Here is a 27,393-nt window from a genome sequence, read left to right as displayed (position 1 = left end):
GCCTTTTTCTGTTGCAGGCACCTGGCCCACCTGCACAAGTGAGGTACCATTTTTATCAGGAGATTTGGGGGAACGCTGGGTGGAAGGAAATTCTTAGCTCCTCTCAGAATCCAGAACTTTCTGTCACCGAAATGTGAGGAAAAAGTGTTTTTTTTTGCCAAATCTTTAGGTTTGCAAATAATTCTGGGTAACAGAACCTGGTCAGAGCCCCACAAGTCACCCCATCTTGGATTCCCCTAGGTGTCTAGTTTTCAAAAATGCGCTGGTTTGCTATGTTTCCCCAGGTGATGGCTGAGCTAGAGGCCAAAATCTACAGGTAGGCACTTTGTAAAAAACACCTCTGTTTTCTGTGGAAAAATTTGATGTGTCCACGTTGTGTTTTGGGCCATTTCATTTTGTGGGCGCTAGGCCTACCAACGCAAGTGAGGTACCATTTTTATCGGGAGACGTGGGGGAACACAGAATAGTAAAACAAGTGATATTGCCCCTTGTCTTTCTCAAAAAAAATTCCTTCCAAATGTAAGGCAGTATGTAAAAAAGACGTCTATTTGAGAAATGCCCTGTAATTCACATGCTAGTATGGGCACCCTGGAATTCAGAGATGTGCAAATAACCACTGCTTCTCAACACCTTATCGTGTGGCCATTTTGGAAATACAAAGGTTTTCTTGATACCTATTTTTCACTTTAAAAAGAGAACTCTGCCCTGAGGAACCGCAAAACCACCTCCAGAACCACCTCTGCACCCAATGCCCAAGTCCAAGAGGCCTATTCGTCAGCTTAATGTGGTCATGCCTGTGGCAAAGTTGTTTTTTGGAATAGAGGTCTTGTCTGGCATGCAGAATATCAGTTTGGTATTGTCTGAGTAGGAGAGAATGTTGATTTTGTATGATCTGATGCAGTCCGCTAGTGGCGTTATGTACATATGGAATAATGGTGAGCTAAGGGATGATCCTTGTGCTTTTAGGTGTTGAGTGCTTATGGCTTTTTAGACCACTTTGGCCAGGTAGGGTAGAAGGGAGATCAGACAGAAGTTTGCTAGTTGTGTGGGGTGTGCAGAGGGTTTCTTTAGCAGTGAATTGACCATCACATGTTTCCAAATATCCGGAAACATCTCAGAAGTGATGGAGGTGTTCATGACATGGGTGAGGACTTCAACATGGGCACTGTCCTTATCAGCGTAGATGTGGTAGGGACAGGGGTCTGTAGGTGCCCCAGAGTGGATAGTTCTCATGATGCTGGCTACTTCTTCGATGGCGAGGGTATCCCAGGACATCAGGGTTTTTCCATGGGTGTTTGAGGATAGGCTGGAAGTGAGGATGCGGAGTTCAGTTGAGGGTCAAAGTTGTTGAATATGGCTTTGATTTTGTTGGAGAAGAATTCTGAGAGGTTGTCACGTAATTCATGGGAGGGAGTGATGCAGTTGGTGGTGGCTGCTGGTGAAGACGTCTTTGAAGATTACAAAGATTATTTCCTCACTGTTGTCTAGGGCCGCCTTCTTTGTTTCTTTGATTTGTTGGTGGTAGCATCTAAGGGCTGTCTTATAGGTCTTTTTGTCGTTTTCTATGTGGTTTGTTCTCCGTTTTCTTTCCAGTTGTTTCCAATGTTGCTTTGTTTTGCTGGGTTCCTCAGTGTATCAGTTGACCTGCATCCATATTCTTATCTGTGCTTTGTGTATACAGGGTGCCAGAGAGTGGGCGCATTTTGTGATCCATTTGTTTAGGTTTTTAATGCCACTGTTTAGGTAATTGCGGGAGATGGAGAGATTCAGGCACATAGTGTCTACCAAGTTCGAGTCCTGGATGCCTCTCCAGCTTGGTTTGGCCATGTTGCAGTGGTAGGTCTTGTTAGGTGAAGGATGCTGATAAGGACTTGGGAGATGGTGTGGGCTGTCCAAGTGAGCAGTGTTGTTGCTGTGATTTAAATGTTTTGGAAGGTGTTGAAGACAGGGTCGAGGGTGTGAATGGCAGAGTGTGTGGGATAGGAGACGTGTTGCGGCAGTCCCAGGTTCTCTATGTTCTCAAGGAGTCCAGTAGTGTTTGAGTTGCTCTTGTCTTCAAAGTGTAAGTTGAAGTCTCCTAGTAGGGTGCAGTTGCTGGAGTCGATGGTGAAGAGAGCAATGGAGTTAGTGATGTTGTTGGCAAAAGTGTCTCTAGGTCCTTAAGGTCAGTATATGAGGGTTCCGCTTACAGTGTATGTTGCGGATATCTGTGTCTTGTAGTGCAGCTATTCCATGTAGGGTGTGGCTGCTTCTATTGTTGTAGTGCAGTCCTTGAATACGATTGTGATTTCTCCTCCTCCTGGTCTGTGCTGGGGGTCTTGATGTGCAATTCTGTATCACTGGGATAGCTGTGGCAATGTAGGGTGCTGGCCTGAAGGTCAGCCATGTTTCAGGTAAGAAAGAGATGAACAGGAGCGTTGTTGAGAGGGATGTCTCAGATTTCCATGGTTTGTTTGCTGAGCAAGCGGGTGTTAAGGAGCATGCATGAAAGCTTGACTTTGGGTGTGTGTTTATAGGTAGGTGCTATGGGTGCAGTGTTAGTGGATAGTGCATGTGTGGTGAGTGTTTTGCTGGTGTAGTGGATATGGGTGCAGGCGAACGCTCCTTTTGGTGGTGCAGTGCAGCGCGGTGCCAGCATGTGGAGGGCACCCCGGTGCAGACCAAAATGGAGCTCTTCTGAGTAGTGTATGTGGTGGAAGGACCAGCTTTTATGGCACTGGGTGTGGTCTAGGCATGGAAAGGCACAAATGGGTTTGCCTTTGGCAAGCACACTAAGCGCGTCTTCTGCAACCGCCATTAAGTATGGCTTAGGAGGGGCGAGGAGTGCAAGAGTCTGTGAGCAGGGATAGACTGGAGCATTGGAAGAAGCGGCGGCACAGGAGGAACAGCTAAGGGCCAGAGTGGGGGGAGGATGCATGGGAGGCATGAAAACACAGCACGGAGGAGGCAGAGAACAGCAAACAAGACACTGAAGAAAAAAGGAAAAAGGCACAGAAAGGGCGAAAAACAGCACAGAAAGGCAACAGAAGGGTGAAAGTGTGAGAAAGGAACAAGAAGGCAGAAAGGGAAAAGCAAAACGGTAAGAATGAGTCAAGAACAGAATGCAAAGACAGCAGACGGGTGATAAAGTGTGAGAAAAAGGCAAAAGAATGGTGAGCAAGAAAGGAAAAAGGCAGAAGTCAAAGTGTGGAGACAGAGTGAGCAAGCAGCGGCATTGGCACGTGAAAGAGCGTGCATGGGGGGTAAAACCCTATTCAAGCAGCAGTCACAATTTCTGTCAGGGTGGTCAAAAGCAAACCCCAAATTAGCCTGAGCTCAACCCTCTGGAAGCTTGGCACAAAGCATAAAGGCTTAACTTAGAGGCAACTTGTAAATTATTGATGCAGCCCTTCAAACAGTAATGAAGAAAAAGAAAAAAAAACCACAAGAAAAATCCCACACCAATTTAGAAAAATAGAGTGAAGGTTAATAAATAATTTTGAGGTCAAAATGACAAAAATCAAACCAGTAGAACCGGAGATATGCAAGTTTAAAGATTTAAGTTAAAATAGTGCCTAAAAGCACAAAGTTAGAACTGTGGTCATCTGGTCGTGACTAACTGGGACAAAGTCGCATGTTCAGACCAACCACAATGTAGGGTGGCACGGATACAGGGAACAAGTTAGACTTTATGAATAAAGTACATTAAATCCTGGTTTGTGGAGTCTCGCGAGATCCCGCGTTGATGAGTCATGCAGCGGCTGTTCGGAGGAGCTGCAAGGTTGTGATGCAGAGTCCTGTGTTGTCAAGGACAGCGCTGACAAGAGGATTGCGATGTCAAATACTCCGTCCAAGATGCGCTGCCCTCCAGCGGGGGAAGGCAAGGTGAGCCTGCCATCGATGAGGGGCTTGTGATGCAAGGCCTGTGGCGAGGATGCGTTGCACAGCAGCCGTTCTGAGGAGGCTGCAATGCAAGGTCCTTCACTGGGGATGCATCAAGCTGCTGAAGTTCCGAATGGGCTGCGAGGAAATGTGTTGTACTACATCAATTCTGCTCACAGGACCACAGCAGGGCTGAAAGAACACCTACAGGCCCACTTCCAAGGGTCCAGGATTGGGGTGGCACCCCTTGGGGGTCACAACTCACAGCAGGTAGAGTTTAGGTGCTATCCAGGTGGTTGGAGCCTTTTCTGTCCCTGAAGTTCTAATCAGGAGGCCCGCAAACTAGCCCTTGGAGAAACTCTGGTGGGCCTGGGTTGAAATGCAGGCCCAATCCTTTTCACTCAGGCAGCAGGCAACAAAGTAGAAGACCTTCTTGCACAGCAGCACAACAGTCCTTCGGAGTCTTTCACCGGTCCAGAGGTGTACTGAGGAGATGGGTCTGAGGGTCCAATATTTAAACCTGGTGCCTAAATTGAAGCAACAGAAGGTTCTGGATGTTTTCCACATCAGAGGTGTTTGGAATTTCCTGCCCCCCTGCCCTGCCCCCAGCTTGTCTGGGGTCACAGAAGACTAGTGTTAAAACAGTTGGTTGGTATGTTAGGCACTGTATCACACACAGAAGAAGCCCAAATGGACTCCTGCACAAAACATTTTCTTGGAGCAGGACATTTTAAATTTTTTCCCCATAATCAAACGCTTTTAAAGTAACTCATCTTAAAGAGAGGCAGCCAACGTGACTTTTTTCAGGTAAGTTGGCCTGGTGGTACCAGATGGTACAGAAGGTACTGAAGGGGCTGGAGGGTGTGTAAAAAGGATGCACGTGAAAGTAACAGTGTGGTGTAGAAATTAATCTGATATAAAGCAGGTGACCTGACTGCAGATAGTGGAAACGGATACCACAAGGTATGGGAAGTTCCTTAGGGAAAGAGTGAAGGGTATGTATGCAAGATAATTAGGGTGATACTGAGACAGCATGACTGGATGGTGTCAGAAGGCAATGAAAAGGAGGACCTGTGGAAGGAACGGTGGCAAGATAGTATCTGAGGGGCAGTGGATAAAGGCTAACTGGAGATTGGAAGACAGATTATTTGTAGATGTGGCTGACAGAGACCATTTGAGCAGGAAGGGAGTAGAAGGTACCAGAGTTGGAATGGAAAAGAGAGCATGAGACTAAGAAAAGAAAGAATGTAACTAATGGGGCTAGAGGAGAGAACTTATCTGAAGATTTTAGAAGAGAGACTGTTTAACATTTTTCATCAGAAGAACTGCAGTTGGTCTTAAATATTAGCACTGGGAGAACCCTCAACATTGTTTAAAAAATAAATAAACAAAAAAAAAAAAGAATATTTATGAAATTAACATTAAATATAGATTCAGTTGCTTCCCTCAGCTTGGTAATAAAGTGTCACACAAGTCCAAATGTCACACATAAGCACATGGGAAACATTGTAGCACAATCTAAAAACGTGGCAGCACTGGTTTGGGTGACTAGATATCCGGCATTCTCTGACCCAGTCTGTTTTTTTCAGGTACTGTCTGGAGTCCAGACACCTTTTGTTAAAATAAATTCAAGTCCTAGCTTTTGAGAGAAAGTCGTGTGAGCATGTACAATAATTAAAATGTTGTACATGCTCGCGTTGCCAGCAGTCACAATCACACCAAGAACACAAGTTAAATTCTTCCAAGTGTGGTCGACGAGCTGAATCATACCCTTCATGCAACACAGAAAGTTTAAGGAAAGGTTGAACCTGCTCGTCTGAGGCCATCAGCAAAGGCCTAGGCTTACCAGCCAACCTCTGGGACTCAATGCAATGGGAAGTTGTTACTTTCAACAGACTGATTTCAAAGAGGTTGCACATTTCTTTACATCATGTCATAAACAGAGCCCTGCATGTTTTCTTTCCGATTCACAATGTGGACTGCAAATTATTCCCATTACAGGTATTTTGATATCTCTCCACCCCCTTCATTGCTGCAAATTATTCCCATTATAGGTACTGGGACATCTCTCCACCACCTTCATTGCCCCTCATAAAACCAGAAACTGAAGTTCATCCTGTCCTGTTTTTCTAATGTTTTTTATTTGCTTCCAAGTACTTGTAGTTTGCCCTTGTTATTGGTGCTTCAGTACTCCCTGGGCAAGGGACTGCTGCAGCTTCCACTCCTTTGCTTTCAGTTGTCAGGTCAAATGTCAGGCTATATCTTCTGACAAATTGCTGTTTAACTTATTTTGTATGGGAATTGGTGTTTACAAACGTCTCTCTTTTTACAGCCAGAGAAAGAAGAGTAAAGTGAATTATGTAACAATCCTGCTGGGGTACAGGAAGTGTGAAAGAAACGGCTGTAGGGTATGTTTTTTGTAACACACAACAAAATGTAAACACCTGTAAATCAATTGTACACATTGACAGTTATGAAAGCAAAAATGAAGCACATTTTTTGTAATTCTCAAGGGCGACAGGATCAAAACTAAACAAGACTTCTCTGAAACCCAATTTCCACACATTATCATTTGTGTGCATATAGTTTTGGCAGTAAAAATGTATGTGTACATTTAGTGCCCATTTCAATGGAAAATGTGCTATCTGTAAATGACATTGCGCTACAACACAATGCTACAGTTACATTAATTTATTTTTATTTTTAAATCACCCACCTCGTGTCTATTAAAGTTGGATGGGTGGCGATTGGTCTAAAAAAAAAAAAAAAAAAAAAAATTTAAAAAAAGGGCTGTGGTTAAAAAAATAAAGCACTGAATAAGAATTAACATAACTTTGAACTTGAAAAAAATCAAATTAAAAATCTTCAGGACAGTGCATAGTGGAAAACACAATCTCACTAATCAAGAAAATCAAGCTCGAGGATATAATAAATCATCATCCTGAAAAGGTAGAACCAGATATATGGAAGCTCCAACCAAGACACCAGCACCTCAAAACAGAGACACAGGGACCAGGAGTAGTTGACAGCCAGTACATATTATTAAGGAGAATGTTCCTTGCCACCACCTTCTGGAGTCAACCAATGCACTAATTAATTATGTAAATCCAGAACGTAATGTAGTAGATTATTTTGATATCGCACGAAAGAGGAAAATAAAGAACAAAAAAGTGACCTTTAAACAGATCAAAATTGCATTCTCTATTGAAACGAAAGGTTTTTGCTGAAATATCAGCTGTCCCCTGCACAGTGGGACTAAAGATTTTGGAGGCAAAGAATTTAACTAAAGTTACTTTTTCCTCTCCCTTTATAAGGACATCAATAATTAAATCCATGGGACTTAATTTATTAGCTTTGTCCGATTTTTGCTTACTGAATTCTAACTCCAATCTTATCCTCAAGAACCATGCAGGTTTGGCACCAGCCCAAGTATGTAATCTATATATCCACATCCATCAGGCAGATGTATGGTTTCAACACAAGGTGATCAACGGCCACATATTCTGGCACTAAAGTGTCTTTAAGGATTGGCATATTAAATTACTATGTCCAAACGGATGTTAGATTCAGACATGGTTTTAATTTAAGTAATCCCTTTGCTCCACTAGTGGGGTCATCTCCATGCAATCGGGTCTCAGAATAAGGGGCTCTCCTGCAACACAAAAATAATCAGCTGGTATATACATGGTTTCCAACGTTTTAAGACCGCATGATGTTTAGACCCTTGTTAGATGAATTTCACATCCTTCTCTTTCAAGAAACATGGTTGCAGGAGAACATCAATGCTCCGGGTTTTGTCTCAGTCATCAATCAATGCCTCTGAAGTAAGAGGTACAGCTCAGGAAGAACTACTAACATTAAGTTTAGTCAGGGTAATAAACTATCTAAAAATAATTGATGTAGAAATTGAATTGGTATTTGTCTGTGTTATTCATATCATGGTTGGTAAGGACAGTATAACAAATTTGATTGTTACATATCTACCTCCCCAAAGATGAAAAATCTTCCCTAATGTTCCTTAGATAACCGTGTATTGGTGCTCTATTTATTATTAAAGAATGCCCCAACATCGTTTCTATATTAGAACATTGGAATTCGGCTCGGGCATTTAACGCGGGAGCGGGCCTTTAATAGCCGGTAGAGCCCGCTACGGCAGGTTCTAAGGCTATAATAGCAAAGGATTTCAATATGAGGTTTAACACTAAGCAAACATGTGGCAGTAAGTGAATATTAAGAGAGATGTTAGGTTGCAGCTGCTGTATTTCCGCTTGGCTGCAGCATAGAGGATCTTAGATGTTATGAATTGCTGGCTAGCAAAAATGAATGAATGTCTCCAAACGGCAGTAATCCACTGCAAGTTCCAGTGAGAGAACCTTTAAGGCCAAAGATGTCTCATTGACATATTTTTCGACTTTGAAATTGTAAATTGAAAAGAGGTCTTTGGGGCCTACAGATCTCCACTGTATTGATAGATTTTAGCCTTACTACAAACATACGTGGTTTAGATGTATTCTCCCAGAAGGAATACTTGATTAGATCCTATCCACTTACAACTGCTTGCAGAATATCAAATTTAGAACTTTCCCATTCAAGTGTTCACCTCTTTTGAGAGTACATTTGCATGGTACATTCTATTAATTGTTGATAATGTTGTTTCATGCTTACAGGATACCATACTGAATAGAATAAAAGGGAATACAAAAAAAAAAAAAAATCACAATTAGCTTCTTCATCTCGTTTGATATCACAAGTGCTATCTAATCAAACTAAGATTTGTAAATTAAAAAAGGAGTATAAGAACTCACAGACAAATGGTGCAAATTATTTTGGATAAACGCAATAGGAGTATAAAAATAAAAGCAAGAGGAATTTTTCAATAATAAATGGGACGAAATAGTGAGTTCAATTCAGTCTAGCAACCAGAGGAACTTCTGGAAATGTTAATATTTGCAACATTAATCTTCTGGTTTTAGCTGGTACGATACCAGAAACAAGTTATGTCTATCTTACAAGTGAATTATATAGAAGAGCTGGGATCCATGTAGTATCTTCATTACATGTGCATAATGTTGATTTAATGTATTCTTTTTAGGAACAAATTGAGTAGAGCAGCGAGCCCAGATAAATGTATTGGCAGTAAACAGGTTATAGGTTGGTGGGTCAATATTTTTGTTCCCCATTTTTTAATGGATACCCAGAACCAGACAAATCTGCACCTTCTGCACAGGTTCAGTAGTAAAACCTATACTTAGCAAGCCTTGGAAAGCCTACAGGTCTCGCCTATGCAAGAACGTTTGGCTTTGTCCATGTGTTTTAACCATGTTGTACAGCAGTGAGGCTGTTGTGAAGCATGCTGAAAGTGAAGGAAAAAGTCGCTATAATGCAGTCAGCACTGGTTGCATCATAGCAAGTCTTTCCTTTACTTTTAGCTGTGCTGCACAGCAGCACTGCTGTTGTACAATATAGCTAAATAAAGCAATGTCAAAGCCAATAGCTCTCATGTAGGCGAGAGCTTCTGGCTTTGCTAATGTTTGCTCAAGCATGCAAATACCAAGTAGGGCTCCAACTGGAAACTGCACATTTAATTACTTTGATACCAGGTGAGAGACGAGGTAAATACATGGCCAATTAGATGGTTTAGTTTATTTGAGTCCTCCGAAATCAACTGGCAGTTTCTCACTAGGGAAATCAATTATAGAGCTTCCAAGCACAAACTGGCGGACCTCTTAAAAGCCAAACCATTTATGGAATACACCAGGTAATAGGTGAGCTCTCAAGTGCATTCTTGCTGCATGTATACATGTTTTAATTAACATTTTAAAAAGAAACAAACTTGTAAAATTCAGAACGCACAACACATTTTTCCAATATGCAATAAAACCTTAACTAACAATCCAGCTCCCTGGCAAGTGCCCCTTTACCCAAACGTGTAAATAAATATCCATCCTGCAACTAGACTTACATGAAAACGTATATACTCAAGTACACTTCGTAGATCGAAAGAGGCTTCATGTAGGAAAATATTACTTTGTGAAAGTTCACAGGAGCTCTTAAAATCAATAATTTCCAGTTATAAACGTGCAGAATATTGCAAGAAAAGAACATGGATGCAACAGGGTGAATTACAAAGAAGCCATGCATGTGTGGGCTTAGAACTGTAAATCATTTACCAATTAAATAAGGTCAAACACTAAAAACAGATAAATGCGGAACCAGGACAGCAATTATTTGCACAACCTAATGCAATGTACCAAGGGAGGCACTTGAGAGTGCACAAGAAACCAGTGCAGGTTTCTTACTTGTAGTTTTAGCATCCCGTTTGCTGAATCACAAGAACGAACTTGCCACAAAACAAACAGGACATGGTTTACTAGGGCGTCGGACTGTGACAAGCAGACCCATATTTGGGATCTGGAGACCCCTATAATGTCCTGGGAACGGATGGATCCAAGTAAGCAATCAGCTTTGATGCAACTCCAGTTAGCTCCTGATAGGACATCCATGCGTCAACTATGCAAGGAGGTGGCCTGCGCATGTCAGATGGCCTCCTTTTGGAGGGTATACAGATCGTATAGATTGGGGGAGAGGTACAGCGTGGGTGGGGGGAGGGAGGGCTTGAGAAATCGAGCAAGCTCTAATTCCTCCCTCCCTTTTTGGACCCATAAACTGAAGCAAGCACCAAAGGCCACTTTCCTCAGGATGTGGATCTGGCAACACTGATCGTGTTACCCAAACCAGGACACCCACATGGCCGATGCACCTCATACCACCTATTTCCCTGATTAACACAGAAGTTAAAAACTACACAAAGCTCTTAGCCAATCGCCTCGTGCAGGTGCTAACTCAGTTGGCACATCCAGACCAGTGCAGTTTTATTCCCTGTCATATCACACACCATTGCATCCAGAGGGTGCATTTACCACTAAACCAGATTAAGGCCCTCATTATGAACATGGCGGTCGGGCCGTTATGCCGGCGGTGGTGGTAACTGGGAGGTTGACTGGGGCTTGACAATTGAAGACCACATAACATTATATGCAGATGGTGTGTTGTTGTTCCTCTCTTGTCCTGCTGAGACGGGCCTCGGCTAATTCAAATACTGAACACCTTTGGGGCAGCCTGTGGCCTGAAAGTGAACTTGGACACGTCTCTCCTTGTACCTCTATGGGTTGACCGCCAAGATGAGGCTTGGCACCCAAGAATCCCCATTAGTCACCTGAGCTTTATATCTCTTGGCATACACATTTCCTGGGAGCTAGGACTTACCAGGAGTCTTAATCTTTGTCCTGTGGCAAGGAAGGCCAGAGAAGGTGGTATAGGCTCCCTCTGAACCTTATGGCTAGAATAGCCTTATTTAAAATGTTGATCCTCCCAAGGCTACTTTATGGGCTGTGTGGCAGTGCAGCAGTTTTAAAAGTGCTGCAGAGTTCCTTGTACGACCAACCATTTTCAGGCATCAATAAAAGTGCCAAGATAACTCTGGTGATTAATGTACCTACTGGAAATAAATCAGGGTTTTGGCAGTTTTCACTCTTTAAACATAGCACATAGGATTAACAAACTTGCTGCAAAGAATGTGTACTATGCAGATCACAGAACAGTAGTTTATGTCCAATGCTCAGTGGGATACTGCTTTTGTCACTGAGTCATAGGTTACAGTCATAATCTAGCACAGTGAGCTATTAACTGAAATCAAAGAGCAGCATGCAAACTGCATGGTACAGGTTGGAAAGGTATATTTGTGTGATGTAAGATGCTCCAACACCCCTGGCTGGTAAGAGGCATTAGAAAAAATTAAATACATGTCAGAGGGGCTATGGAGAGATGAGAGGCACTGTTAAAGGGTTATCATGAGGTAATCCTAGAAGAGCCCCAAGATTGCTGTATCCTGGTTCGCTGTGGGGTCATCATTTACAACACTTTAAAAATTAATACAATTGAATACTAATGAAAAATGTGTTGTACAAAGTGCTGTTTTTGCCTCCCCCCAAGTTTTTCTTGTGGGGGAGCCCCCTAAGGCCGAATGCAGTGGTCATGCTCGCTCGGTATGCACACTATGGGAGCAGGTCTGACAAAACTTTCCAGTGCTACTTTGGGTTCCCAGTCCAGCACTGAGTGGATAAAGAATTGTCTTGTCAACCTGTTCTGTGCCTTTTAAATGCACTCCTGGTGTTTTATGTAGACCCAGCAGACCTGTAAATCAGGCTTTGACATTCAAGTAGTATATGGCACTATTGTCGAAAATGACGCTCGCAGACCCCCTTTCTGCTGAGCTCAAATGAGTCCTTGGTGCCATTTTATCTATAAATTACAGAGACCTACTGTATAACTCGAGTCATTCCACACCTTATTCATTCATATTCGAATGGTAATTCCTGGCTCAAAGAAGCTGAAGACCAAATGCACTTTAGTCTTCAGAAATTTTAGTCAAGGAAAAGATAAACCTTTTAAAAGTTATTTTCTTAATATTTAAAAATCTGTCTTTTCCCTTTGAATTATTTTCTTAACTACTAAAATAGTTGTTTGATTTCTTTCTAGCTAGTCCCATTTCCGAAATACAGTGTTAGTATTTTAATCTTTACTCTGATCTTCTACATAAGACAGCTAGGCCTGCCAGAGTGGGAAAATAACTTTTGGGTGCTAGTCACTAAGGACATGTTAACATTGGATTTCTTTATGTCCTACTTTTAGATATGATGCACCCCAACGTGTGAGATATATAGTTACACAGGGAGTGACTAATATTTAAAAGTGAGGTTCTGACCAACCAAAAGAGTTAATTTTGACAGTTCTAACTGTAGTGTTCAAAATGCCACATTTAAGGTGGTAATGCTAGACCTTATTTAATGTGCTTGTGTGAGGGAGATTAAGTGGCATATAGTGAGTGAGAATGAGTGAGTCTGAATGCGAGATTAAGCCTGAATGACTGAGAATAAGTGTGAAGGAGCGTTAGAAAGAATGAGTCCGTGAGTGTAGCTGAGTAAGAATGAGGGGTTCAGTGAGTCAAGTGAGAATAGGTGAATGAGAGAAAGTGTCAGTGAGTCGCCCTGGTAAAATTCTGGGCTGCCATACCAGATGAAATTCTTGCCATGAGGGGGGCACCAATGGCAAAATACTACAGCAGGCACATTTTAGGTATGTCTTGACATATGGAAAGGACAACCATATCATAATACTGGTCTTGCATACTAGAGGTAATTTTTGACACAATGGCCACGAATGGAACACAGAGGCACACAATTCTGGCACTGTCATAGGCATACTGTAACTAATTTTTTTTTTTTTACCTAAGTTGGCGCAAACAGTATACGGGGACACCAATAACAAAATGTTGACCCTTGCACAATAAATGTAATTGTTGACATATGGGGGCATCCACAGTATGTTTTGAAGAAAATGGGGTCAGTTCTTGGGATTTGAATATTTAACTAATGTCCTTTTACAGACTAAGGCTTTTAAGCAAATTGAAATGGAAATGAGCTTTAAAATGCACTTTTGTTTACCCCATTTTTACATGTTCTCAGGGAAGAACCTCCACAGAATAAGTCAAGCTTCAACGATCACCAGCCAACCCTGCAAAAACGGTGTCTAAACAAGCACTTGCTACTTTCTTCAGTTTCCACTGGGGCCTCGAGTCTACACTTTAGATTTTGTCAAATAAATTCAATAGTGCAATGGGTACTGTTATGATGAAATAAAAAATAAACATTTTTAAATAAATTGTTGCTGTTTTATTACTGTGAATCTATGAAATTAAATTTAAATTATGTGTCTGAATAAAAACTTCACATCTGTGCTTCGCGTGACAGGATCTTCCAAATAATCATAAAGTAAAATTTATTAACAATAATGCATAATTAAAGGCAGTAAACATTCAAATTTAAAATATGGTCTATATTAGTGGTTCCCCACCTGTGGTCCAGGAAGCCTGGGGGCCCGCGAAAGCTTAGAAAATTAAATAATATCAACAGATTAGGTCCCTATCTTTCAGTAATGACGGGGGTGGCGGTGTATGGGGTCCCGGATTACAATAATGATTCATTGGGGGTAATTATAAAGTGGGGGTCCACAGAAGTCAAAAGGTTGGGAACCACTGGTCTATCTCAATTAATAGACATACACGTAACTACTCTTGTTTAGTTCTTTAAAACTTTACCCCCCTCCCTATGATTGAGCAAAACATTCCTTGTTCCAGTATTCTCTAGGGAAGTGCTTCACTAACGTTTTAGCACTGCAACCCACTTTTTAGAACAACAAACTTTTGAGACCCATCTAGCTTTAATGGACCTGAGGCAAACTATTTTTTATACAAATAAAGCATTGTCTGGTAATGCACTGTCCTTTACAGACAGTGCATTTTCCATTAAAGAGCCCACTAAATTTGCACAGACATACAGTTTTACTGATCAAACTATACTGCACACAAATGATCTATTGAAATCGGGTTTCAGTGATTATCATTTGCATCATCAAGGGTCTTTATGCTATTAAAAATCTTTGCTTCCATCACACTTCGGAATTACAAACAAAATGTGCTTCATTTTTGCATTCCTAACTGCTGAATGTGTAAATTTTACTTACATGTATTTATTTTTCCTGTGTGTTACAACAAATGACATCCTAAAGCCTTTCCTAGGCAAGATTGTCACGCAATTCACTTTAGATTTCTATTTCTGGCTGCAAAGTTAGAGGAAATTGTAAACACCAATCCCTATACAAAAAAAGAAATAAGCTGCGCTTTGTCAGAAGACATAGCCCGACATTAGACATTTGTCTGAAGTACAGCAAATGTGACCAGATAAATACAGAACTTAAGGGCATCTTTATCTATTGCTTGGATGTTTACATTCCACCAAAAATCAGCTCACGGCCCAGAGTTTGGGAAACACTACTCTAGGAGAACTAATAAAACATAACTGTTTGTTACAAATAATTTTAAATCACTTGTGAAGTTCTCTGCCTCGTGGCACTAAATCCTCTTCAGAGATGCACATTTTATATATACAAAAACAAGATAGTAATACTCCCTTGGCACATCATGTCAGCACCCTAATACAGGGCAAATCTAAAATAGACATTTGTCTGTTGTTGTTGTTATATTAACCATACAATTATTCAAGGACTTCAGCAATGTAAATAACTGATGTATTGGGAAAAAAGTAATGTGACATCACTTTCTGGAACGATTTGGTGGGCAAAGGGTCCATGATGTCACTTCTCTACCACTAGTATTTGGGTGAAAGACATCCATGTGTACAGAGTTCCTTCCCCTTACAGTTCTATTTGCTTACTCCTGTGGGCTGAACATTGACTCAGAATCAAGAACTCCCAGATGCTTCTTCAGATCACCCTGCCGCTGTACACAACCACAATCTACCCAGCAATACTTGACACCTTAAGTTGACAAACAGTATACAACAAAACAGTTAAACAGATGATACAAACACCAATCTGCCTAGGCAGTTTTAGTAAGGCAACGATGGGGCACCCTGCCTCTACTCATAATAATGCAGTAGTTTAACAATGCATCTTTTACAAGGTACCCAGCCCCCAGTGCGTGCCCAGGTAGGGAGGATTCCTGTGCACCTTCAATATTTCCTCACCGAGGCCTTAAGTCCAAGCGTCAGTTTGGCAAAGTGACGATACGCCACCAAATCTGGGGCCGCCGCATTCATCATCTCCAAAAACTCCAGAACATGGGTGAAATGGGAAAACTGCCTACACCGTACAACATGCCAGGAAGCTGCTGCCGCCAACTGCTGTGGAGACACATGCTCCAATAAGATCTCTTGAGTCTCCATCAACCTGCAAAAGAACACATGAAAATTTAACAGCTGAAGGAATGGGGAGCAAACAGAATACTTTGCTTTATAGTGACTACACCTCTATAACAGGGAGTGTCATTACAAAGCAGAGCAATTCAAAGGTGATTTTGAAAATGCAATATTATCACACGTTGCCTAGCGAAAAACAGTGCATCATAGGAACGTTACTGATTTAAGAGCAGATCTGGCACTGAGAGAAATCCAAAAGTACGTGACACAAATAGTTTTGTTTTTTTTTTAGTCCCCATATGTAACAAAAGAGACAAGAGAAGCCGCAACTTGCCCCAGCCTTGGTCATCGCTCTAGTATTCCAGCGACGCAAAAGGAACGAGCGGCCCCCATCAGCCTTAGGGGAGGGGGCAGAACTAGTCCGCCCCCATCCTCCTAGCTGTTGGGTCTTAGGACTGGACTCTTACCAAAATCAAATCTCAAGAGTTAAATCAGATGGTATCTAATTCATTCACACTGACCTAATGCCTGGAGGAGATGGTTCTATAGAAAGCCAAAAAGGGTTCCCACATTCTGAGGCACCTGTCCGAACCATTACTACACTCTAAGTCAGAGATTCTCTTAACTGACAACAGACAATCCCTGTGGGTGGGAGGGGGAACTAGAGATCCACTTAATGCATTATTTCCCACCGGGCTATCAGAACCAAATAAAAGAAGAGATGCCTCAGGGGTCTCTCCAATCCATCATGCAAACTCCTATCGGCAGCCTCATATATCCCAAATACAACCATTGGTAGAGTTATCTCATCACGCCTATTTATAATAGACAAGATCAACTTACCCACTTGTTCCCAAAATATATGAATCCCTAGGCACTGCCACCAAAGATGAATATCATCAGCTCCCATCTTCTAGCGTCTTTCTGGGGCTTTAGTATTAAGGTTATGATAGTTTCATTCCAAAAGGACAGAACCGGAAAGGAACCTTTAAAAATCGAATTCATCAACTGCGTCAGAAATGGCGCAAGCTCTTCTCTCAGGAGTTTATATACTTCTACCGGTATTCCATCCGGACCGGGCACCTACCCACTTTTCAAGCCTGCAATAACACTATCTACCTCAGTAAGGAGAAAGCATTGATTAAGGCTCAGATTCTTGGCTGGTTCTAATCTGGGAAGTGTGTCCCCCTTCAACCAATTTTCAATCGACTCCGCTGATTCATCTCTGTATAGTGTAGAGAAAAACTTAAATTCTCCTGTGATGTCTTGATCTTCTGAGGAGGTCCTGCCCGTTTTGCCTAGTATTATTCCTTTAATCCTATTACTAACCTTGTCTGACCTCATCTTCCATGCTAATAACTTGCCACAGCCTTCGCCATTACTCAAAATGCACCAGTTTACTAGTTTCCCATTTGCTCTTCACAATTGATTCTACAAAGACCTTGAGTGAATTTTGTGCTTCCAGGATTTGGTGCTGTAAGTCTGTGTGCGTTGCTGCATCCTGGGAGGATCGACTTTGGGCTTGCAGAGTACGGAGTTTACCCTCAGAAGTCTTTATTCTGGTTCTGAAAGCAGCATAGCTAATCAGTTTTCCGCGAATAAAAGCCTTATACGCTTCCCAGACCGTGACTATTGACGCAGAGCCTAAATTAATAATCAAAGAATTCCTTAGAGTCCCTTTTCAGATTTAAAACGATCTCTTCTTCCCCCAGGAGACAGAGATCCAGTGTCCATCTAGTGCATGCGAGTCAGCAAAGTTTATAATCAGCTGAATGGTCTGAGAGATGGCTTGGCTGGTGAAAGATTCCCATTAGATTATTTCGAAGTTTAACATCTATCAGAAAAATAAAATAGATTCTGGAAGCATGCCCAAGTTTCTTATTGCAGGAAGTGAACTGTTTCGCCAAGGGTCAATAAGGCCAAAATTGTCCATTATGTTATGCAAGCAGGTTCTCATATTAGGTGTACTGATGGTCGGTCTGGGGGGAGACCTAAGGGGGGATTAAGCAAAACAAAGTCTCTGCCAGCTATTATCAAGTTCTGAGCTCTTCCAATCAGTTGCTCATAGAGATCCGGGAGTGGGCCCAGGTCATCCACGTTAGGGCCATAATAGGATACCAGAGTGTGTTGGACCCCCTCCTAACTAGATATTTGCAAAGACCCATCTCCCCCTAGGGTCAGCACTGACGTCTGTCAGCTGACTTCGAACTTTGCTCTTTACAATAATTGCTACCCGTTGCAGGATTGATTAGTACAAGCAAAGTGGGTGATCCACTTTTGCGACTTAATACTCATCCACTCCTCATATCTTAGATAGGGCTCCTGCAGGAGAATGATCTGGCTATCAGATAGACTTAGGAACTCAAGAATTCTGCTTCTGCTACTCACCCTAAGGCCATTTACATTCCAGGTCAGGATTTTAAGTTTAGATGTATCCCCGAGTCCCATCCTCATGTCCTTATCCAAATGAAGGGCTCTTGTCTGACCCCAACAATTGCACAACCATGCGAGAACTTAATTTTTTTTCTTTTTTTCCCATCTGCTCCCCAACCCGTGTGACCTTAGTTGAATCGTTGAAACAGGTGAAACACTACCCTTCCCCATACCCTCCCTGGGGAACCCTCCTTGAAACCATGTTGGGTGGCTCATACTACCCTTGGGCCTCAGCCCTCTGCAGCCCGCTGGCTCTCTCCTTTTATCTGATCAATCAAAACCCTAGCTTCTTGGGGATCACGGAAATTATACATTGTTTTTCCACATTACCGCCAGAGTCTAGCGTTACCCTGGACATATCAGATCTTATTAAGAATGACCAACCCTCATACCGAAAGCCCTGGACTTTGAGAGCTTCTGCAAGAATCAATTATTTTACTCAATATGAGGCCAGAACCTTTCTAGGTTTCTACTTGTTAGGATTTCTCTTGAAAGGGTCCCGGTGGACTCTCTGAATTTTCAAAGCCAGATCGAGGAATGTCACTGTCGGGATATGGTATTTAATCAAGGATATTATAACGTCTTTAATATTGTCTCCTTCCGCACCTTCTGGAATATTCAAGAATCTGAGGTTATTCCTCCCACAGTGATTTTCCAAAGCTTCTAATTTCTCAGATCATTTTTCTCACTTCGTTTCAGCATTTGGACCTCATGAGTATTCAACTCCACATCTGCCTGTAGTGCAGATAGAGGATTCCATAACCCCTAGCCCCTCTGTTAAATTAGTGATTTTCGCATTGAGACCAACACAGAGCCCATGGATTTTAGCTCTCATGTAGTAATGACTGGAGAAGGGAATCCATATGGGATACATTAGTTTGTTCAGACTGCCTTGTGCGGAAGCACAGACGCCCCCCCCCCCCCCCCAACTGTATCCTGTTCTGCCTCCTGCATAGATGGGCTGTGTGATAAAAAAAAGACGAGGAGGGGGAAATTCTCGCCATATTAGCTAAATTCACAGCCGTATTTACTGAGGAAGTGGGCGCTGGACTGGTCTAGTACTTTAAAGAGAGACCTAAGGGAGGGGGTAACTGAGTCGCCCAGCGGTAAAGCTTGCAGTGATTTGAGCTGGTGGGGCTTGATAGTCTGGAGGAGAAACCCCTCCCTCAATTCGTGAATAAGGGGGCAAAGGTAATAAAGAGGCTTTACCTTTAGTTGCACACTTGCTCCTTACCCCAACACCCGGTAGAGGCAGCGCTGATGAAGCTGGAAGAGAAGCTGGCGGGTCCAACCCGGGCTTCGAAGACGACAGCTTCTGCCCCCGTAACCGAGTTCTGCACCCCGGCCCAGATGGGCGCCTGGGGATCATGCTGGAGTGCCGGTGATGGGAGACCTGAGGTGTGGAATGGTGTTGGCAGACGTCCTTAACGGAATCACCAATATGAGGGAGCTCCAAGGCCAGCTCCCCATGGAGATCCTGAATCATTCCAGGCAGAGCCAGGAACAAGCCTGTGCTGGCTCTGCCCCTGGTGCCCTGGAAGCGAAGCCTCGACCCCGCCCCTCTGTGCCAGCGAAGTGACCAGGCAGACGGTATCAAGCGTGGAGGGAGTAGCGGCTCGAAGGGGACCCCTAGACATGGAGCACCCATCCACCGTGGCCACAGGTAAGTGGAGAAAAAAGAAAAGCGAACCAAAGCGCGTCCTCGCAACGGGGGAGCCGGCAGTGAAACGAGAAAAGGGCGGAGACCCGGTCTGCACGTCTTAGCGGACCGCCATGTTCCCCTTGACAGACAACACATCAACACAACTAGTTTTTGTTGGAAACTGGATTATTGGTAAGGGCAGGTAGGTACCTACACTTAGCAATAGGCCACAAACCCCCACTAGGTCCAGTCAAGTTCTCAGTAAATTAATCCTTTCTCAACCCTTGGTAGCTTGGCCCACAAGCAGTTAGGCGTAACTTAGGAGACAGGTGTGTAAATCTTTTCATATTAACAAAACAGTAAATAAGTAAAACATAACATTATAAAAATCTGACTCCAATTTATAAAAATAGGAAATATTTTTATCTTTTAAATGACAACAAAACAACAGAAATCAAATGTAGGGAACCAGATATATGAATTTTTGAAGACTAATTGAAAAAAAATGCTTTCTATCACATAAAAAAACAGAAGCGCCAACCGGGGACATCGGGTCGCCCTCAATTGGGGTAAAGTCAAAATGTGAGACCGGCTGTGATGGAGCCCTGCTCGGACACACTGAGCTGGAAGCTTCTGTCAAAATTATACCTTCTTAGTCACCTTTTGGAGCTTTTCTTCCTAGATGTGGTGCGGGCCAACTCAGCAAGTCGATTTCGATGAAACATCAGACTGCCTTTCCGGGAGCCCCCAGTCAAATCCTGGAAGTCTGGAGATTTCAGTGGAACGCACCTCTATTTCAGGCCGGGTCACGGTTCAAGGCAGCCGACTTGACTCTCAACGTCAGGTCAGTCCACTTATGAAGTTTTTTTTCAAAGTTGCTCCAAATGTCTGCAAGTCCTTTTTGGGTCCCTGAAGTGTCCACAAACTTGATCGAAGGTCCCAGAAGATAGGATTTGTTCCTTGGAATTTGGGACTACAAGTTCCAGAAGGCACCTTGTCAGAATCCTCAAATGCCCACTGCTTTCTGGTCAGCTGGGCTCTTCTTACAAGACTTGATGCAGGGGACTTTGGTGAGCACATCTGTACCTGTAGTTTACAGGGAGTCCACTCCTGGAGTTGCAGAAGCGAGACAAAGCTCTTTCCTAGGTGAAACCCAAAGTGTGCAGCTGGTGCAGTCCTTGTGAGCGCAGTCTCCAGGTGCAGGCTAGTGGTCCATCAGGGCAGTTCTCCTCCAGTATCTTCTTCCAGCAGGGATCTTAATTGGGGGGCAGCTCTGCTATATTTATCCTTGCTCCTGGAGGTGGGAAGCAGGGTGTGTTTCTGTCAAATAGAGCGCAGGACACCACCCTCTGGGGTGACCACTTCCTGTGAAGTGTGGGAAAAATCAATCGCAGGGAGCATTATTCTCTAAAAATCCAAGATGGCAAAAATTCATCTTTAGAGTTTAGATCTGGCTGAGTCCACCCATTGGTGTGCTAAGACTGTTAACACACCTCGTCCAGCCCCTCTTCTAATCTAATCAGTGGGGCTCCCATCTGTCTGGGGTTGCAGTAAATGGGGGCAGTCCAGTTTCTGTCCCAAGTGGCTTTCCCTCCTTTGAAGACCAGTTTAGCTACTCTTTCCCCATCCTCCTCTTCCATCTGCTGGGCCGTTTTCCACCCACCAAATGCTTCCTTTCTGTCAGCCCAGACCACTTCACACCTCATTAAGGTAGCCTGGCTCAGGCTGCCAGAGGCCAGCCAATCGGGAAAGGACACTACAGGGCTTAATTTGGTAGCTTTAAGAAAGTTCTAAAACTCTTTCCATGTGCTAGTTATATTAAATTCAACAATGGCAAGTTGTTGGATTTATAACATTAAAATTTGGTACCGAACTTGATATATTTATCTAATTTCTACTGGAAATAAGACATTTTAAAATAAAGCCTTCCAATGTTAGCGTATGGAGCCCATTGACTACAACGAGGGAAAACAAATGTGGCTGTTTTTCCCTCACCAGGACTTATAAAACATATTTTATAAAGTCCCTGCTTATATTTACTCTGCACCCAACCCTTCGGGCACCTAGGGCAAACCTTAGGGGGGGGGGGCTTAGAACATAGGTTGTCAGAGCCAATTATAATTAGGCCTAATTTGCATATACCATTTTATACAGAGCATTGGGACTGGTTATCAGTGCCCAGGGCACAGTCAGAGTCAGAAAACACCAGTACAGCTAAAAATTTGGGCAAAAAGTCAGGGGGCTTCTGCAATCAGCCCAGTTTTCCCACAGTTGGAATATGTGTAGATTGCTGCACAGAGTAAGTTCCTGCATTGGATATGTAGGACATGGAAAATTCAGTGTGCCACTAACCTATATTCCCCATGTAATGGAGTTCTGCCACTAATAAGAGTGAAAGTGGCCAAAAAACTATATATCAAAGCAATGGTGAGGCTTAGAACTGCGGCCAATGTGCAGAAAAATTTAAGTAAGTAGCTGATCTGTGTGTAGATTCACAAAAGAAAAAAGAGCACAATAGTAAGATAATGTCAAAGTGCTGAGGCACAATATAAAATTCCTCAGTGTTGCAGTGTGCACTGGCTCAACTGTCCATATATGTTTACAATTTCCACTAGCATCTCTCTTCTCTGTTACGGGAAACTGACTGGTCAGGAAATGGTTTTGTACTAAGCTATCACTGGACATACCTGTCAATGAAGCATGAGCGGGACTAAGTGCACATTCTACAGTACGTGTGGCTGTTTCCACTGAACCAAATTTAGGTGCTCATACAAATCAATGCACGTAAATACAAAAACAAAAGGATCATGGAATTAAAGATCAGTCTTCTAATACGTTCTGAATAATTTTGCTGCACGACCACCTGTTTCAATCCAAGAATCGTTTACACTGAGTCTGTTCAGACAAGTACAACTTTGCTCCTATTTAAAGGGCATTCCCTCATAATCATAAGGGCAGTAAGAGCTGGGCTAAAATGTTCTAGTCTGTTCAGTGCATAAACCCCAGAAAAAGGAGACCTTCCCAATCTCTAAGGAGTGTAGACAAACTTCTGAACATCTCAGGTTAACTTGTGTGAGCATAATACGTTATGGCGTTCCAGGTCCTCAAGGATTGGTCCAGTGTATCCGAATGCTTGTGGTTCCATGCTTATGATCATAATACTCCTTACATACTGCTTGGGTCCTTTTGATATTCGACCTTACCGCTTCTGGGGGCGTTGCTTTTGCCTTTCGGCAAACAGCCAAGCCAGGTCCTCTTTTCTGAATTGTTCCCTTCCCCTCTAAATTTTCAAAGGACTGAAAACAGTTACAGCCCGAGACACCGGATATGACCAAATCCCTTTCCTAACAATTCCTATATTTAAAAGCCTACCGAACTGCGCCTACGCGCAGTGCTGAAACATTCAACCTCAGCATTACCAGCAGAATGATAAACGGACATCCTTGTGCCCACTTCCATCCCTCACAAAAAAGGCCTTCAAGTTTTCTTATTAAACGGGGCACTGTTGTCAATTAGAACTCTTGAAGGAGGAGATAGAAAAAACAACCCAGGTTGGTGGCACAGGGCGGAAAACAGCGTGATATAAATGAAACAGATATCTTACTGTCTGATGGAAAAATTACTTAGAAATCTAAGTGGCAAGGGTAATTAATTATCCCAATGTCATGCTCCAATAATGTGTGGGAGTGATTCCCGGGCTAGCCGCTTTTTCAGAAGAAGGTCGACTCACTAAGTTCACTACGGGGGCTCACTTGTAGGTCTGATTTCAAGCCCTTAATGCAATTAGACCCTTTTGGGATTGAGTGTTTATAAAAACTGCTTCCAGGGAACCAAGCCCCCTTCCTGAGGGGAGATATTATGGGGGTGTGTTAGGCTTATTCTGTGAACTTCAAATTAAACATAATGCATATTTTAAAACCGCATACGAGTCATTCGCAGCATGTCAATTTTTTTAAAGCTCCGCCACTCGCAAGTACATCTTCATCAGTTTCTCTTCTCCTTTACTGCCCCCCCCCCCCCCCCCCCAACTTATTTTGGCACTCCCTGACTTTGTACACATCTTACCTTCCTCCGCTCATCTTCTGTTTCCCGCGCTCAGTTGCAAGCAGCCACTCTGAATTGAACCGGAAGTGCATTACTGATTGCCCGCTTCGGGCAACTTTCTGGCACCCGGAAGTGTTACAGACTTCTCATTAACAACTAGAGCGAGAACAGTAGAGGTAAATGTGCCAGAAAAGGCTGCAATAATGCACCGCAAAATCCTAAATCTTTCGTTTACTGGAGGAGGCTACGCTTATACTCAACAGTTACAAGTTTAAATAATGTGTAGTCAAGTAAACAAAACGTGAAATCAGGTCGCATTTACAATCAATTTTAAATTAACTGTCACACTTTAAAGAGTTAGACTGACTGTTCTGATGCCCTATCAGCAAGCTTTATGATTTTGTTTATAAAAAAAAAATCCATATTACTGTTTTAGCGAGCATCAGTCTCCTTGTTAGGTCGTAGCCTACCAGCCAGACAGCACAGTTGTCTGGTTTGCTAAAGACATCTTGGGGCATTCAGAAAACTGACCTAGGAATGCATTCAGTCATTCAGTCCGTTGCTTACCATTGGCTTTGTGGTCTGTAACTCACAGCCCTGCCATATACCACGCATAAAGGTTTAGACTAACGCATTTTAGTTCTGGTGGCAGCATCTCTGCTCATGCAATATAGGTAATTGTAGGATAGTCTCGAAGATAACTTCTTCTTAAACAAGATGCGTACACAAGAAGAAGAAGGAAATACGTAGTTTTATTTAACGGGTCCACAGCAGGCACAGGCACGTACACACTGGACGGAGACCTCAGTGCCAATGCCAAGCCGAGTGCCCAAAGCTCTAGAACCTCACAGGGTTCCAATTCCCTAACGAAGAAAGAACTTAAGAATAACAAAAATAAACACAATGTAATTAAAGAATAGTAAAAGTAAAATACATATACATATATACTACATCATCTTCCTTCCTTACAAACAAAACAAAGAAATGAAGCTAAATTTCAACCTAATATAAAATCATTAAACTTGGATGGAATTTTGACAAATCTGTGGCTGCGCGTGTACACAGGTTCCGCAGCTAACGATGTTGAAGTGGTATTGAGTCCATCATAATCATAACGAGAGTTCTCCATATGAGTAGAAACACCACCATCTTCATGACTACGATCTTCGTGACTTGTTCCGCTGTTCTCCGTCTGATTAAGCTTCGAACCATCAATGAATGTGCTACCCAAACTGGCGCCATCTTCCCTCCCTGCATATACACTACAGAAAATATTTGTTTGTGGTAAAGATATAGGAACTACACAGTTTCTGTTCCACCACCCCTTACCCTCTAACAAAACAGAAGTCTTGGTAACTTTGATAATTTTAACCGGGAGAGAAAATTTTGATTCTCCTTTGCATATTTTGTGTTTTTTTTTAATTAAAACCCAATCATTCACATTTAGCATAACATCCTTCACATTTTTCTTGACATCATAGTTATGTTTCTGCACCCTCTGTTTCTCACAAACTCTACGTCTTAACTCTTCCACATCCACATTCACATCCTTGTTACATAAGGAGGTCATCCAGGCTGGCACTAACTGAGATCTGGATTCTCGACTTCTAGGAAGAACAAAAGAAGAAAATCCAGTAGTAGAGTGAGGGGTATTCAAATATGCCCAGACTTTCTCTTTCAAAAATTTAGTCACATCAGAGTTGGTCGCTATAGCCGTTTGAATGCCTTCTTTTAGGAAGCGATTAGCCCTTTCAACTAGATCTTTGGAGGCTGCACTATACAAGGCCACACGTGAATGTCTAATGTTAAACTTTTTCATAAAGTTCTCCATCTTGGCAGATGTAAAATGCACACCGTTATCAGTGACAATGACAGAGGGGGCACCCTCAAGATTGAAGTCTCGAGACATGAACATAATCACTGAATCTGTGTCAGCATGTTCAACAAACTCATAGTATATCCATTTGAAATAATAGTCTATAGTAACAATTAAGTACCTCATGTCCTTGGGAAACAAATAAAAAGGACCGGAGAAGTCCATCGCAAAATTTTCCCAAGCTTTATTGGGAAGAGGAATGTTATGCAGAGGCTTAGTATGACACATCCAGTGCTTATCAGACACCAAACAGTAGGTACATTTATCAATAAAGTCAGTTACATGCTTATCAAGACTAGGCCACCAATACTTCTCTTTAAGCCTCCTGCAAGTGGCTGAAATGCCAAGATGACCTTCATGTGCCACTTTTATGAATCTGCGTCTCAAGTCACTCGGAGGGACACAAACAGAACCTCTCATGCATATACCGTTTTCGCAAGAAAGTTCAGCAGCCAGCTGACAATAAGTGTTTAGTTCACCTCCATACTTCTTTCGATTGGGCCAACCATACTTGATATGATGAATTACTTCCGACAAAAGGGAATCATTAGACATTGCTGAGTACCATTCTTGCTCAGTAAATAAACCGTCAGATGCTGAAACAATGTCCAGTGTACCCACTACACATTCTGTGTCCTCATCAACGGAATTCGACTGAGAAAGCGGCAGAGGTAAACGTGAAAGACAATCGGCTCTAACATTCTTTCCACCAGATAAATACCTAACATCCAAATTGGATTCTTGTAGCTTTGAAAGTAATCTTACGAGTCTGGCAGAAGCTTTCCCAAGCCCATTACCATCCAAAAGAAAGACCAGGGGTTTGTGATCAGTATATAAAGTACAACGAGTACCCCAAATGTATGTTTTGAATTTATGCACCGCCCAGGCACAAGCTAGAGCCTCTCTTTCAATATTGCTATAATTGCTCTCAGCTTCAGAAAGAGCCCTGGACGCAAAAGCAACCGTGTGTTCCTGACCATTAACCCATTGGCCAAATACTGCTCCTAAACCTTTCAAACTGGCATCTACTGTAATGAAAGAATTCGGTGAAGGTATAAAAGATTTTAAAGCTGGGGCAAACAAAACAATATGCTTAATGGCAGCAAAAGCACCACTGGCTTGCTCATCGCAGATTAATTTACTTCCCTTTTTCAACAAAGACCTGAGAGGTTGTACTATCATGGCATATCCATCAACAAATCGTGAGTAATACTCACACAAACCGAGGAATGAGCGGAGTTCATCCTTGTTAGTGGGAGAGGGAGAGTCCTTAATAGCTTCTAAATTCCATTGTTTGGGTCTAATGCCTTCTGCAGAAATAGTATGTCCTAAATATTCTACACTTTTCACCATAAATTTACATTTCTCACCTTTAATGGTCATCCCGCAATTCTCAAGAATAGAAACAATTTTGTCAAGGAGAATTCTATATTCTTCAATGTTCTCAGTGTGTATTAAGATGTCATCCTGAAAAGCACACATGTTTTTTAGATGACCAAATAGCGAGTCCATCGTTTTGTGAAATACACTCGCTGCGGACGCTAGACCAAAGGGCAATCTAAGATACTTGAAAGCACCAAAAGGAGTTACAAACGTGGTGAGTTCTTGAGAACACTCGCTAGGGGCAATTTGATGATAAGCAGAACGCAAATCAATTGTGGAAAAAATCTTCGAGGCACCTAAACTAGAAATTAACTCTTGTATGTGTGGAAGAGGATGACAATGTACAATAATATCCTTATTTAAAGACCTGAGGTCCACAC

At 42.5% G+C, this 27,393-nt stretch overlaps 1 protein-coding gene across 4 annotated transcripts in view; it reads right to left on the bottom strand.

Annotated features, from left to right (window-relative positions):
* TINF2 (TERF1 interacting nuclear factor 2) overlaps positions 1 to 23,909 on the bottom strand; it is a 121,775-nt gene extending 97,866 nt beyond the window's left edge. Inside the window, exons 1-3 of one of the 4 annotated variants that reach the window (XM_069238154.1) lie at positions 23,776 to 23,909; positions 15,465 to 15,666; positions 6,578 to 6,613 (exon numbers count right to left, since the gene is read on the bottom strand). In XM_069238154.1, the coding sequence (XP_069094255.1) occupies positions 6,578 to 6,613; positions 15,465 to 15,666; positions 23,776 to 23,846 (309 nt within the window). In that variant the 5' untranslated portion in view covers positions 23,847 to 23,909. The remainder of the gene's footprint in view (positions 1 to 6,577; positions 6,614 to 15,464; positions 15,667 to 23,775) is intronic. The other 3 variants (XM_069238157.1, XM_069238155.1, XM_069238158.1) reach the window with 3 other exon arrangements.
* Between the last annotated feature and the right edge of the window lie 3,484 nt (positions 23,910 to 27,393).

The sequence above is a fragment of the Pleurodeles waltl genome, chromosome 6, assembly GCF_031143425.1.
Source record: "Pleurodeles waltl isolate 20211129_DDA chromosome 6, aPleWal1.hap1.20221129, whole genome shotgun sequence".
Classification (NCBI taxonomy): domain Eukaryota; kingdom Metazoa; phylum Chordata; class Amphibia; order Caudata; family Salamandridae; genus Pleurodeles; species Pleurodeles waltl.
This window is presented reverse-complemented; position numbering and strand designations above follow the sequence as displayed.